The 14,920-nt window shown below is 47.0% G+C and overlaps 1 protein-coding gene across 1 annotated transcript in view; it reads left to right on the top strand.

Annotated features, from left to right (window-relative positions):
- The window catches only part of EIF4EBP3 (eukaryotic translation initiation factor 4E binding protein 3), a 106,500-nt gene that overhangs the window by 12,576 nt on the left and 79,004 nt on the right, over positions 1–14,920 (top strand). The window contains exon 2 of the mRNA XM_069652663.1: positions 14,051–14,224. Within this exon, the coding sequence (XP_069508764.1) occupies positions 14,051–14,224 (174 nt within the window). The remainder of the gene's footprint in view (positions 1–14,050; positions 14,225–14,920) is intronic.

Genomic DNA, 14,920 nt, shown 5'->3' with positions numbered 1-14,920 from the left:
TGTTCTTGTATTCTCCTGTTTGGTTTTCACCTGTGTCTGCAAACTGTTGTGGATACATCTGGTACCTGTCCTCAGTTCCGTGCCGGATATTGTTGATCTCAACGCTCCATGCCTCCTCCTTGATCTTTCCAAAACACCAGAATCTTCTGAACAGCCTTCACTGCACGGCTTCCTTCCAGGGGGTTTTCTGCCTATCCAGGCCTTTCCCCTGTCAGTCTGTTTCGGGGAAAGGGCCGCTAGTCTGCCTAGTTGGCAGGCAAACATAGTGGCTTCCCCCTGCGAGAGGCCTTACCTATTCAAGGAACGGAAAACCAGTAAAATGAAGAGGAAAGAAAAGAAGGACAAAGGGAACTTCCTCTTCAAGTCCAGAAGAAACAGGTGAGGAGTTAGGGGTCCTCTAAGACTCTGACCCCAGTTTTGACAGTTTGCAATGCCAAGAGGATATCATGGCTACTGCAGAACAAGCGCAGGAGCTTGTGGCTGCAGTTCAAGGACGCACTCTGGAAGTCCAGAATCTCAAGACCGAGAACACAGTACTGCTGCATTACTAACCTCCCGGGAGCAACATCCATCAGATCTCCCTAACATGGGGTTGGCCTCAGGTAAATTCAACGGATCCCTGAAGAAACTCAAGGAATTCATAGAGGTCTGTGTAGTTCATTTTACATTCTGTGAGGGTACTTATGTCTCGGACTATGCTTGGGTGGGGATCATGGTGTATGCCTAGCCTGGGCAACTCCTCTAATCACCTCAGCCAATCCAGTCCTGCAAGATTACAGAGCCTTCCTTAATCTCCTGAAGCACACTTTTGAAAGGCCAGAAGTAGTCTACTCGGCCTGTGAGGATCTGCTAGATATAAGACAGCGGTTGACGGATCTCCTTTCGTAAATAACCACATTGAAGCGCATCGCTGCTGACTTAGAATGGCTAGAGTTTGCCCAGTACACCATCTTCCGAAGGGGTCTCTGGGAAGAGATCAAAGATGAACTGGCTAGAACTCCACAACCAACTGCATTTGTTGACCTGCTGTCCTACTGATAGACTACTGATTGACTGAGAGGCGAGCCGAAAGGCGGAAGGGTAGGAGTCCGCTTCCACACGTTTCTGAAATGCCACCATATACTCCTCCACAGCCCAGACCCTCCAGGGATGAAACCACGCAGATTGGAGCAGCTTGAGGACCCCTGAATCCTGAAGAAAGAAGACGAAGACCGGAGAAGGGGCTGTGCATTTACTGCAGATCTGACACCCACCTCTTGAGGAACTGCCTCGAGGTACCTCCTTGCTGGTCGGGAAGAGGGAGGGGTACCCGAGGTTCCTTTTCTGGTCCCTTTACTACCCAGTCCGTGTCAACGCTTACGGAAGATAACAGACTGATGGTGGTATCTGTACAGATTACCACCAACAAGAGAAGGATCGACGCCTTGGCCTTGATAGATTGTGGAGCAGCCGGAAACTTTATTGATGCCATCTGGGCAGATAAAGAAGGAACCCCAAGAATTGAGAGAAAGGAGGATCAAAATATTAAGGGTGTGTATGGAAAGCCTCCCAGTTCTTGACTCCTCACGCACACTATGGAAGAACATCAGATATCTGCCATCCAACATCAGGAGGCTCTGCAGTTCGACATCATCAGAGCGGCTCACTTCCCAATAATCCTAGGAATCTCTTGGCTAAGAAGACATAATCTGACCATAGATTGGGCAAAGAATCTCCTAGAGTTCAATTCCACCTACTGTATTAAAGGGATAGTGCGCTCAGAAATATTATTGGCTAAAAAGATGGCTAATAATCAAAACTATATCTAAAAAATATTTTTAAAAAAGTCCCTGTGTAAAGTATTGAGCAAAGGAAGCTCAAACTTAAAAATGGGAAGCACTAGAAGGCATCAATTTTTTTTAAATGGATGCCTCTTGTGCTTGCCCTTGCGGCACTAATGAAGCAAAAGCCAGCCAGCTGTAATAAACAAAAGCTACCACTGGGTGGCTTTTGCTTCATTGGTGCCGGAGGACGGAGACCAGAGACTGCAGGCGGGAAAGCTGCATCTTTGTAAGGGCTTATTTCTTGTTCTCTTAAGCACTAGCTGCAGTTTTTTTTCCTAAGTTTTCCGGGCTGGAGGAGCCCAGAAAACGTAGAAAGAAAACCGCAGTTTCTAAAACGTTGTATTTATGTTTGCGGTAGCTTCAGCTTGGAGGCCCCTGGGCTACAAGCTGAAGCTACCGCAAACATAAATACAATGTTGCTGTATTTAAAAACGCTGCAGTTTTCTTTCTAAGTTTCTCACACTCCTCCAAGCCAGAGGAGCCAGAGAAACGTAGAAAGAAAAACCGCTGTGTTTTTTTAAACACAACTGCGTTGTGTTTCTGCCTGCCGTGGCTATCACTTTGAGTCTCCCGGGCTCCCAGCCCAGCAGACTCAAAGTGAAAGTCACGGCAGGCAGAAACACAACGCAGTTGTGTTTCCATGCCGCAGTGTACCTGCCTGCGGCAGCTTTCACTTTGAGTCTCCCGGGCTCCCCCTGGGGACTCAAAGTGAAAGCTGCTGCAGGCAGAAACACAACGCGGGTGTGTTTTGAAATGCCGCAGTGCTTCTCACTACGGCGGCTTTCACGTGGAGTCTCCTGGGCTCCCCCAACCCTGAGGGAGTCCAGGAGACTCCAAGCGAAAGCTGACGCAGTGAGAAATACAACGTTGTTGTATTTGTAAATGCTGCGGTATTTACAAATACAACAAAGATGTTAGAGGAGCCCAGGAGACTCCACACGAAAGCCGCCGCAGTCAGAATAACAACATTGTTGTATTTATGATTTCCGTGGTTTTCCAACCACAGCAATCACAAATACAACAACGTATTTTTAATTACTGCGCCTCTGCTTTTTGCCTTCATTTTACATTTTCTGTGCTTCCTTGGGCTTGGGGAGCACCGAAAAACGTAAAATGAAAGTGAAGGTTGCCTCCTCAGCTCTGCTCTGGCTGCAGTAAGCAAACGCTCCCAGTAGGGGGCTTTCGCTGCTTGTTTAGTACCGCCAACGCAGAGCTGAGGAGGCTGCCTGAAATGGCAAAATGGATGCTCCCATGTAAACGCTTTGAGCCTCGTTTGCTCAAAGTGTTAACATAGGAACTTTCATTCAAAATAATGAAGCAACAGCCACCCAGTGGTAGCTTTTGTTTATCAAAGCTGGCTGGTTTATGCTTCATTAGTGCTGCAAGGGCAAGCACAGGGGCATCCATTTCACAAAATGGATGCCTCCAAGTGCTTCCCATTTTTAAGTCTGAGCTTCATTTGCTCAATACTTTACATTTATATTTTTTAGATATATTTTTGATTATTGGCCATCTTTTTAGTCAATAATATTTCTGAGTGCACTATTCCTTTAAGAAACAACAATCGAATACCTTATGTAAACTGGTCTTTGATGGCACAATTTTGTCATCTGCCCCCATACCCCTCCTGCACAGGAGATCACTCTAGGAACATCCAGTGCCAGCAAAGGCTCAGGACACTTTCTTCATTTCCAAACTTCTTCACCACAAGCACCCTCAAGCTATTTTGAATTTGCCCCACCTTTCTCACAACGGTGGCCAGTTCCTGCTTGAGCGAAATGAGCTTAGCAAAAACTTCACTCCAAACGTAACTATGTTGAGCCATTGCCACCCTTTTGGTTCTGTCGAGGTCTCCTCCAGGCTTGGCATGTCTCGGAAACTTGTGCTGCTGAAAACTTTCATAAAAACATTTTATGAAACATTGCTCTACTGCGATAGAATTTACTCATCGCTCTTTACTCACAGAATCCGCATTAACCCAGACAGTGGCAGTTGGATTTCTATATAGAAGTTTAATATATTGATTTAGTTGTTCCCCATGGTTACATTTACATAGGACAGCAAACAGGAATGCCCAGGACACCATGTCGAACTCTTTTTGAGCGTCCAATGCTACCGCCACTGCTTGAGCCACAGGTGATATACGTGCCATAATAGTCTGCGGTTTAAAGACATCAATCTTCCTGGTATAAAACCAGCTTGGTCATGGTGGATTAGGGAAGGCTTTAGAGGTAATAGCCTATTAGTTACATTTTAGCATACACTTTGGTGTCTACGTTCATGAGCGACAATGGCCTGAAAGAGCCGTATTCTTCACTGGGCTTCCCAGGAGTACTATAATAGTGGCTTCTCCAAGTTCTTCATGAGTTGCCCATTCTGTACATATTCCTCCCACACTTTACACAGGTAGGGGTCTAAAAGAGCCCCATATTCGATGTATAATTCTACAGAAAGTCCAACCGGGCCTGCAGATTTGTTTCTCGGAAGTGCCCTTTATTACCTTATGTATTTCCTCTACAGTAAAGGGGATATTTACAGTAAAGGGGATATTTATCTTTCCTCTGGCACCCTATGATAGAACCGACATAAGGATGGTCTCCAACGGGGCCTACATACCCTCCTCGCGACTGACCCCCTGCCCCTGTGTCAGGATTTCATCGGGTAACGCTTCTTCTGCCCGTAACGGGCTAAAGCAGAAGGCAGCCACGTTATTAGTGAACACTTCCCTTCATGATCGGGTTAAAGGACGCTCTTTGTTTTTCCCAGAGGATCATTGCCCTCACTCCCTCAGTCATGAGCGAAAGGTACTGGGGCGCAGAGCTCTGTGCCATGGTTGTTAGAAGTTGCCATGGAGACGTTGGCGTGTTCTACGTGCAATAAAGAACACTTCCCGTCCGGCGAGTGGTGCTCTGCGTGGTCATGTGATCAAGCACACACACTCTGGTTTGTCTGAATATTACTTGGTAACGACCCTGCTTACGCTACATGGACGACTACAACTTTCTTTGCGCCTCCTGGAACTTGCCCGCCTTCCTTCTCCCTTGAAATCTCGAGCCTTATTCTTTTACGAATAGTGCTTACCGTCGTGAATCTGCAACAGTGCACGGACTAGAGACTTCCTTAAGTGCACTTCACTTCTTAGGTGTCCTCGTGCCGTCGGGCTAGGGCATTCAACTAGGACTGAAGACTGCATCAACTTGTGCCGATGGGATAGCCTTGTCTTAGATTGTTTCATGCACAGAGGATTACAGACACATCACTGGTATACTATCGAGGACTCCAAGCACGGTAAGCAACTTTTGTCACCTCAAACATTTACTCTATCCTAGAGTCATAACCCTCGCTTACACTCTATTGGTATATCATTACAGAGTACCTTTCCCTAATGAAACCTATCACCGTGCCCACTAAGACGTAGACCATTCTATCATCCTCCGCTGTGTTGTTTTCACAGGTCAGCATTTATCTGGTCCAGTTACTCATCTTGAAGCCAAAGGTGTCTCGTGCTGTGTCTTCTCTTCCAATTAATAGATTCCTCTGTATGTCTTTGTTTACATCCAGAGAGGTACATTGGTAGGAAGAACTCTACTCCTACACTACGAGTTCAACTACTTGATTAGAGACCTCAACACCAGTTTCCATAGCAGGAGAGTTCTCACAGCCTGAAATAGCGCCTCATACAATTATACAAAAACATAATTGATACCCTGATCTGAATATTTCAAATCTTGATGTTTATCGCACACGCTGACTATATAATTGGAGCCCCTTTCTATCTGGATCAAGTTGGACAGTGCCCTACCTGATTGTTCCCCTTCCCTGTATGTTTTAGCCGCAGTTGACTTCTCAAAATATTCCACCTCTATCTGCATGTTGCTTAAATACCTCTAGTTGGGTCTTAATGTTTGCCAGCATAGTGTGGTTTGGCCTAGCGATATATTTGCTTTTGAAAGGTTTGAGTTTGTCTTCACTGAGGGCTATATCTCTACAGATGGCCTTAAGCACATCAAACTCTCTAGACATGTCCATCCCCCTAATGAAGACCTTTAACGTTTGCCAGAGAATACTTTTTGACACTGTACCATTGTCATTATTGGAAAGAAAGTACAGATGTAGTCTTCAATACTTGTCTGCATTCCAAGTCTTGCAGCGCCAACGATTTAAATCGCCATGTTGTGCAGTCACACAGTTTCCCACCCCATCTCAAAGAAAGCACTATCGCCGAGTGGTCGGAATAGGCATGAGGAATATATCGGCTAACGTTACCAGGCACTCCAAGATTAGGAATAGGTATATTCTAGACATGTCGTGTGCTGATAAATAATAAGAAAATCCCTGTGTCACCGGATATAGAGTCCGCCATATATCACATAGTTTAAGCCCATTAATTTGGTATAGAATGCAGCCTGCTGCCTTTGAAAGTGATCAGGGGGCCTTAACCGTGCGGTCTAGGTCAAGGTTTAATATTGTATTCATATCCACCCCCAAATAATTGGTATCTTGGGATAAGACATGAGGATATCTGCCAGGTTTGGCTTAGAACACTGGGTTATGTAGGTTAGGCCCATATCTATTCACCAGTAGCACTTCCTTAATTAACAATGTGCAATGTATAACAACATAACGACCGTCTAGATCTACATGCTAGTGCAATAGCTCGGATTCAGCACGCTTATGAATCGGGGTCAGGGCCCCTTTGGACTGTGTTGAGAAGTTGGTGTAAAATCTATTGGCACCCCACCCCTTAGCAAAACCATAATTCACATTCCCACGTGAATCAGTTTCTTGCAGGAACAATATGTGTACATTGTGCCGGTTCACATGGGACACTAATTCCAGAGCCCCCTTACATTCTTGCTGAAAAATATTAACAGTCCACATTGAGGTCTAAGATACAATTGCACATCACAGCCTTATGATATGGCTCCAGTCCCACCAAATATGAACTGTAATCACCAATGATCTTTGAATGCAGCATGTCAAAACAATTTTCAAATAACATTTCCCCAACAACCCCACCCATCCCTACCTGCCTAATTGCCACCCCAACCAGGGCCATTTCAATCCCCTCTAAAGTCCCACTTTAGCCTCAATACTAAAGCCAGTACCATACCAGCAACCTTGCATAGGGGACCACCACTTCAACTTCTGTCGGCTTCCGATACTATCCCGCCCATCATTACATAGGATGAATGAACAATAAACCTGATTTCCTGCTATAGGTTTCTTCCTAGCTTACCGCAAAAGAACCTTATTTCCAGCAAGAAGTGAGTAAAACATGTCTACCCCATATTAACAGGCACCAGCCACGTCCAGCATGCCGGGGTCAACAATATTATACAGTACATTTATCACGTGGAAGAGGCAGCCTTCTCCGACTCTCTGTTAGTATCTTGCCGGCCTGCACAAGTATATTGGCCTCTATGAAGGCTGCAGCGTCATCTGGTATTGTGAAGTAGAGGGCTTTACCCTGATGCTGTATTCGCAACCATGCCGGGAAAAGAATTGCATATGGGACTGCTCTTTCTCTAAGCAGTTTTTTTACTCCCAAAACAGATCTACGCTCCATTTGCACTGCACTAGAGACATTGGGGTCGATATGTATTTTGGTGTCTTCATAGCGCGATGGCCTTTGTTCTCTTTGCAGCCACAAGTTGGTGTCCCGGTCTCGCTAATTCAGGAGTTTCACAATAACGGGCTTAAGAGGGACACCCGGTTTAGGTTTCGACTGTGTTATATGTGCCCGTTCAACCACACACACAGATGAAAGTCCAGGTCTCTGAGTAGTTCTTTAAGTAGTGTCTCAACAGCTTCTTCCATTGGACTACACCCAAACCCCTCAGGAAGTCCCACTATACAAACATTATTTCTCCTCGATATGTGTTCCAAGTCTTAGCATTTTAGCAAGGCTCTCTTTAGGTCTTTGGTCAACCCAGTCACTCGGTTTTTAAGTGCTAGTATATTGACCTCTGCCACGCTGAGGTGCTTCTCAGTCACTCTTGTACACACCCGTTCCATTGTTCCATTCAGGGTATTAATATAATATTAGAAGTAATACCATCTAGCTTATCCCTCATGGTGGCAAATCCCTCCTGCATACTCTTCCATAAGCTGCCTGAGGTTTGGGGCATTTTGTTCTCATAGCCCCGGCTGCTCACTCGACTCAGAAGGTGGCTCAGCTCGGGGTCTACTACTATGGTGCACAAACGCCTCCAGGTTGCTCGGCCTCTTCTGATTGCCCGCCCCCTTCGTCATGTCAGCAGCGTGGTCCAGTAGAGCTTCACTGTATAGTTTAAACTGGATGGGCGCCTGACCCACCTGGTCTACACACTATTGCCACAGGTATTGAGGTGTGCACACACCAACTCAGACAACAGTTGGTGTTATGCAGGCGTGCACTGGCTAGAGTCACCCCCATTGAGTCGCAAGGCTGCACTCATCCGAAACATAGTAGAATGGGCTTCATGAAATCTCGTAGTCCCACCCACCCCCCTTATTCACAGTGCTCACTGTTGCCAGTAGGAATCATAGGTTGCGCCGCACAAGCTAGATCGTTTGTCAGCCGGGCCTGCCGTGCCCCTCCCCCACTGCCGAACCCTCAGTGATCCCACGGCACAAGTGTCAAGGTTGTCGCGTCTTCGCTGTATCCGCACAGTTTCAGGGCTGCAGGTGGCACGCAGCTCGCTGGCACTGCTTGTGGGACCCACTTAGTTATTTTCCATCCCACCGGTGTTTGCCCAGCTCAAGCCGACCCGCACAAATGTGTGATGTCCAGGGCTCAGTCCTCAAGCTGCCAGCAGGTGTCACGAGGTGCGCAGCACAGGGCAGCCCAACAGCCTCTTAGGTCTGCAGCAGCTCCCAACAGTCAAAGGCACTACCAATCTCACTGCGTAGGTTTAATGGCCGACTCCGGTCTTGCTAACCTTCAAGCAACACCGGAGCTGCAAGTGTTGCACAACTTTCCGTGTGCAGCCAGCGGGACACGCACAGTTATTACAGGGACCCCCGATGTGTGCCTTTTTCTGGCTGATCCACACAATGGTATGGTGACCAGGGCCCAGTTCACAGGTGCTGCCATAACTCTTCTGGGGCCCGAGGCCTCTGCAGCTCTTCCTCCCCCTCCTGGCCCTCACAGCCAGAGCCTTCAGCTTTCGCCATAAACCTGGAAGTGTTTTAGTGGGGGGGAGAGGCATGCAGGTGACACAGTGACATTGATAACAGATATGACAGTAATGACAAGATCAGCAAGGAGGAGGCCAAATTAGATGTGAGGTGGAAAAACTTTGGCCACAAGATTTATTGTAACACTAGCTATGGTGTAAAAGAAAACCAACCATAAAACATCATAAGAAAACTAACAAAAATATTTTGGGGAACAGGGGATCAGGTGAGCGGGGACGCTACTGCCACGTAGGGCCAACTCGAGGCTGATCCCTTTATGAAAAAAACTTGTGACGTTTGGTGAACCCAGCGTGCGGGCTGTATCTGGTGTATTTTGGTGGACCCAGCGTGTGAGCTGTATCTGTTGTCTCCTTTTTGATTTTGCAGCTTACTTTCCTCTGCATACGTTTTCTTTTCCATGCCTGTGGGAGAGGTATGTGCGCTTTGGGGCATGTGCATACCTGCTTATCGCTCTGGTGTCCCACTTGTGATGTGGCCCCCCACTTGTGATGTGGCCCTCTGAGGGGTTTTTAGCAATATTTTTACCTCTGAAGTGAATTCTGGCGCATTGGGTCGTCTTCGCAAGTCTTCAGTTTGGGGGCAGTGCCCGTCCCTTGGTCTCCTTGTGGTGAAGCGCTATTACTTTTCTGACTCCGAGGTGGGTTCTTGAGCTGAGGTAGGTTCTTGTGTTTCCACCTACAGACAACTTGATTCCTCATAGGTGGGTTCTTGTGTTTCCACCTGCAGCCAACCTGATCTAGGCTTGGGCTTTGTGCCCTTACATGCCCTTATGTTCAACGAGGGGGAATCCTGCCTTTCCCCCTGTCTAATCTAATTGTGATACGGCCCCTGGTGAGGCGCTATTACTTTTCATCCTCAGAGGTGGGTTCTTGTGTTTCCACCTGCAGCCAACCTGATCTAGGCTTGGGCTTTGTGCCCTTCCATGCCCTCGGGCTGAAGGAGGGGGCACTCGGAGGTGGGTTCTTGTGTTTCCACCTGCAGCCAACCTGGTCTAGGCTTGGGCTTTGTGCCCTTCCATGCCCTCAGGTTGAAGGAGGGGGCATCCTGCCTTTCCCTCCGTCTGTGATACGGCCCCTGGTGGGGCGCTATTAATTTTATCCTCCAGGGTGGGTTCTCGAGCTTCGGCTTGCATCAAACTTTATTTAAGTTTTTTTGGGATTGCCCTTCCGAAGCGCCCTGGAGAGGCATTTTTTTACTCCTCGTTCTGCAGCCTGTGTCGGCATTGATTATGCTCCATGATCCACTTGGGATTTGGCCCCATGTGAGGCAATATTGGTTCTTATACTCATTGGTGGATTCTTGAGCTCCTCCTTTCATCAAATTACTTAAAGTTTAGCAGCCTGTATTTTGTTTTTTGGTTATTTACTTGATTTGTTTTATGAGGCGTTTGCCTTTTAGGTTATCTGATTTGGGTATTTATTTAGATTTATTGAGTTCTATGAAAACCTCTTTATTTTGTCTATTCCTGTGAACCTATGTCCTTTCATTTGTTGACTGTTCTATCTTGCGGGTTTTCCGATATTACTATTAGAGGCTGTCCAGTTAGATCCCTGATTATACGTCAATATTACCACTATTTAGTCGGAGGGAGGGAGGTTTTTTTTAATCGCTGTCCTGCAGCTCCGGATTGCTGCCAGTACAGGGGAACAGATGCTGGGGGCTACCTTGCCCGCTCTAGTTATAGGCCAAAACTGGCCTGAGGGCAAGGTAGCCCCCTTTGATGCTTCAAAGGCCCCTTGTCTCCACATCCGTCTGGATGGGAGGGGGGCCTTTGATGTAAGGTGTCAGGGGCAGAGACTTTCTGATGTCACCTGCCCCTGCCACCTCCCTATCGTGAGGGGCGCCTGGCAGTCTAGGTCCCCATCGTAGTGGGGCCCTGGCACTCCGCCCTGGCACCCGCATGCTAGCCCCACCTCCCAGTTCATGCCCCCGGGCCTCCCATGCTTAAAGGCCCATGTTTAGGAGGCGCATAAAAAGCGTTCTGATAGTGAATAATCCACCGCACACTGGGCAGTCGACACGTTAAACTGTAACCGGGCTGCATGAATGAGAGACAGTCCTGGGGACTCAAGGAAGTGCAGCCATTTTGCATGCTGCTCAGCAGCACCCTTTCACCCTAGTTTTATAGTTAATATATTTGTATTCCTTTTGCACATTGAAACGTATGTCACTTGTGTTTTGTATTATCCTTATTGCATCCTGCAACACCCCTTTCGGTTATGCCTCTATGTCGCTTAAACTAACAAAAATGCTGCCAGTTTTATATATGGGTATAATGAAGGAGGGAGGTGTTAACAGGGATTTCTGAACTCTGACCTGGAGGGGCAGAGGTTCAGAAGGCCAACCTAGTTTCTTGGAACAGGGTAATCCCTGGACAAGCCAGACCAATCAGGGTATCTATGGCAGGCGGTCAAGACTAAGGGCCTGATCACGACTTTGGTGGTAACCCTTAAATCTGGCGGTAGCGCTATTGCCGCCGGATTTAAGGGTCTGCCAAATCAGGACTTTGGCGGATTTCGCCCCAGCTCTGAGCTGGGGGGAAATCCGCCGGCGGTAAGAGCGCAAATTTTCCCCATTGAGCCCAATGGGGAATGGGGCAGTCCCGAATGGGCTCAATGGAGAATGGGGAATTACATAACCGCCGAACTCGTGATCCGGTGCTATTAGCGCCGGGGAGTTCGGCGGTAGGGCTAATACCGCCGGCGTTACCGCCCAACTCTTGATGAGGCCCTAAGTCTCAAGAGGGGTGAGGGTTACTGAAAGACCTCGATGAGCACACAAAGTAAGGACACTTACAAATTACTCCAGACAGGTGTTATATTAAAAATATAGACACATTTATTATAAGGCCTTTGTAATATAGACCATAGCAAAGAATCACAATAATACTGAAGTAAACCAACACATCACAATCAACACGATATATATACAAGACCAGAGGGGTCTAACGGATTAAGAAGCACGAAATATGTAGACCACCTAGATGGGGAGGAAAACAGGCAGTGCAAGTAATCTTTAGACACTGCTCCACATCAAGAATACACCTAACTAAGAGGCAGTCCAAGCCCTACGAAGAGAGGAGCCTTATGCTCAATAGTACATGCACGCGCTTGTGCCACTGGACAAAATAGGGTCTCTTCAAGGGTCACTAGCAGCTCAGGAAGGTGGATAAGGTCGATGAAGAACAAGTCCCCACTATTCAAGCAGGACCTCCACTTGCGGGCAGAGGCAGGTTGAGAGTGCGGGATGGAGTCGCTATTTCACAATAGCGTTGGAAAGGAAAGGGGCCCTCGGGGGCCACTGCGTAAAAATGGGCTCCTGCGCTGGTGGCCACCGGTTGGGGTATGGACTACTCACCGGTCCCTGACGCAGGCAGACCCAGACTTCGCTGGCAGGTTCGAATGCGATAATCAGGACATCTCGACACTGTATTTTCTGTGGTAGCAGTCTTCAGGGTCAAGGGGGTCACAAGTGCAGCAAACTTGCACAGGTCGTTGCCACAGCAGGGCAATACGGTAACCGCGTTTACTCTGGTCCGGGCGCACTCGTCTCACTTCAGACCTGGGAATGCCAAGTGTACGAAATTCGATGTGAGGGTGCCGTGGACACAGAGCAAGCAGTATACCAAGTTTTGAGGGCTTCCTCGAAACCGCGGCGGTGACAGAGCAAACGTCCTGCGTAAGCTGGTCAACCCACTGGTTGGCCCAGGGACACTTCCGAAGAGGCTTACTTGCAGGGTTTGATGAAGGTGCTGAGCATAGTTGGTCCCACTATTCCAATGGGTCGAAGCGCCTTCGCAGACCTTCTAGGACGATCAGATGCAGAGGGGTCTCGCAGGACGACAGTGGGCTCAGGGTGCCAAACCTTCCAGCGGGTCACCAGCGGTTCCTCGACTCGGCTTCTTGTTGCAGGATACTTGGCTCCTTATCCTTCTTTCGTGTGAACTCAGGAGATCGACATGGTAGTGGTGTTTTCGGCCTCCGCTTATCCAAAGTTCCCTTCGCGCCAAAACGGAGAGGACCCAATGGGAGATCTGCTCACAAACACTCCATACGTGGACCACGTGGACCAATCACGGACCACGGTGGTCCCAGGCATTGAGGACACTCTAGACTCTCTGGCACCCAGGATGTGTATTGGGAACAGACATCCCAGCCCACATCCTGGAGGCACATGCACAAGGCATGCAGAAGCCCGCGAAAGCTTTGGGTTTCGCGGAAAAGTGCATGACCAAATAAGGACTGACCCGGGTCGACTCGACCTGGGGAAGGTGAAGGGGTAAGATGGCCAAAGGACAGGACAAGGAACCTCGTGGCATGGCCATTTTGGAGCCAGGCCACCTATTTGTGCCAAACGTGGTAAGCGTGGATAACATGGCAAGAAAGGGTTCAAAACATAAGATAAACGATAGCTGCCACCGTTCCTGTCCGTGACACATCTGCACAGTTCATAAAAAAGTCCAGCGAGAGTTTCTAGGGCCTTTGGAATGAATAAAGACCCAAGAGTGCGGTTAAGTAAGATACATGGCACTCTTGTTACATGTTGCACAAAAGCTGCAACATGAGGAAAGGACGAAGGGAAACGAAGTCTCCCAGTACTGACTGTCTTAAGGGCATGTCAGTTTCCCCATACGAAGTGAGAGAAAGCCCAGAGGAGTGCGGCTGAGGACTGCGCTTCTCTGGCAAAGGTTAGATCAGGGTTTAGAACAGCAGCAAAAAGTTTGGGGGTTGACACATGGAGGGAAAATTACATTCAAATATGAAATCTTTCCTAAGAGGAGGGAGGGCGGCCATTCAAGGAATTCATTTTGCCCTGATCCTGGTTACGAATATAATCTGATGCTCTACAGCAAAGTAAAACATGAAAAATAGGAAGGCCCGGTAATGTTTTTTATGCAACATTTGTAGGTCTTTCATTATTGCTAAATTTGTCTCAATGATTTCAACATGTACTATTTTAAGTTATTTTTCTATCACGTAATGCACATGCCACTGTACCTTAATGACCGGGGAATTTAAATTTCTTGAAATATTTTTTTTTTCCAGGTACAAGAATTATTTATGATCGCAAGTTTCTCTTGGACTGTAGAAATTCTCCTATTGCCAAAACTCCTCCGTGTTACCTTCCACTTATTCCAGGGGTCACCACAACACAACACTCCCCACCCTCCAAGCTGGAAGATCTCAAAGAACAAGATGAAACTGAGGCTGACATTCCAGGTGAATAGCTTTGTGTCACCATGATTGTTGTTTACTATGAAGTAATAATATATCTTTTCAGGTTATTTTCCAGGAATGTTTTTAATGAGTACTTAATTAAAGAACATGGATGCACCTCTGAATATTGACGGCTGTGTGATATCTTTTAACTCTTTGGAAAGTACATTGAATGTTAAAAATAAACATTGTAGAATTTTATAATTTTATTAGCATAGTCTAATGAATGAGAACATAGCTTGACATTATATCAACATCTTGATTACTGGTGCAGCCTTTGCAACAAAGCATACAATACAACCACTCACAAAATAATCATTCAAGGTAAAAACAATCCAAGGAGAAGAAAAAGGCAGAACAAGAAAGGATCAACATTAAAACATACATTCAACTTGAAATCTTAAAATATAAACATCTACTAACAATCACGATCCTGAAGTACCGGGCAACCCTAAAATCATTGCTACAGCTTTAATCTTCATCTTTTTAGTGTGTATGCTTCTTTTCTTTTTGTTGATTATCTCAATTGCCCTATCTTTTGTCTATGGTTCTTCTCTGGATCTGATTTTATTCCCCTACTCTTCCTTCTTTCTCTGAAGGTTTGTTTTTCCCATTTGTTGTTCTGGTAATTTTCTACTGTACTTTTCTTTGTCCTGCTCTCCTTTGGTGCCCCCCCGGTTCCACTTCCCTTACTTTCTA

The sequence above is a fragment of the Ambystoma mexicanum genome, chromosome 3p (genome assembly GCF_040938575.1).
Source record: "Ambystoma mexicanum isolate Mex_15411 chromosome 3p, UKY_AmexF1_1, whole genome shotgun sequence".
Classification (NCBI taxonomy): Eukaryota; Metazoa; Chordata; class Amphibia; order Caudata; family Ambystomatidae; genus Ambystoma; species Ambystoma mexicanum.
The sequence above is the reverse complement of the archived record's forward strand: the minus strand, read 5'-3'. Positions and strand labels throughout refer to the sequence as shown.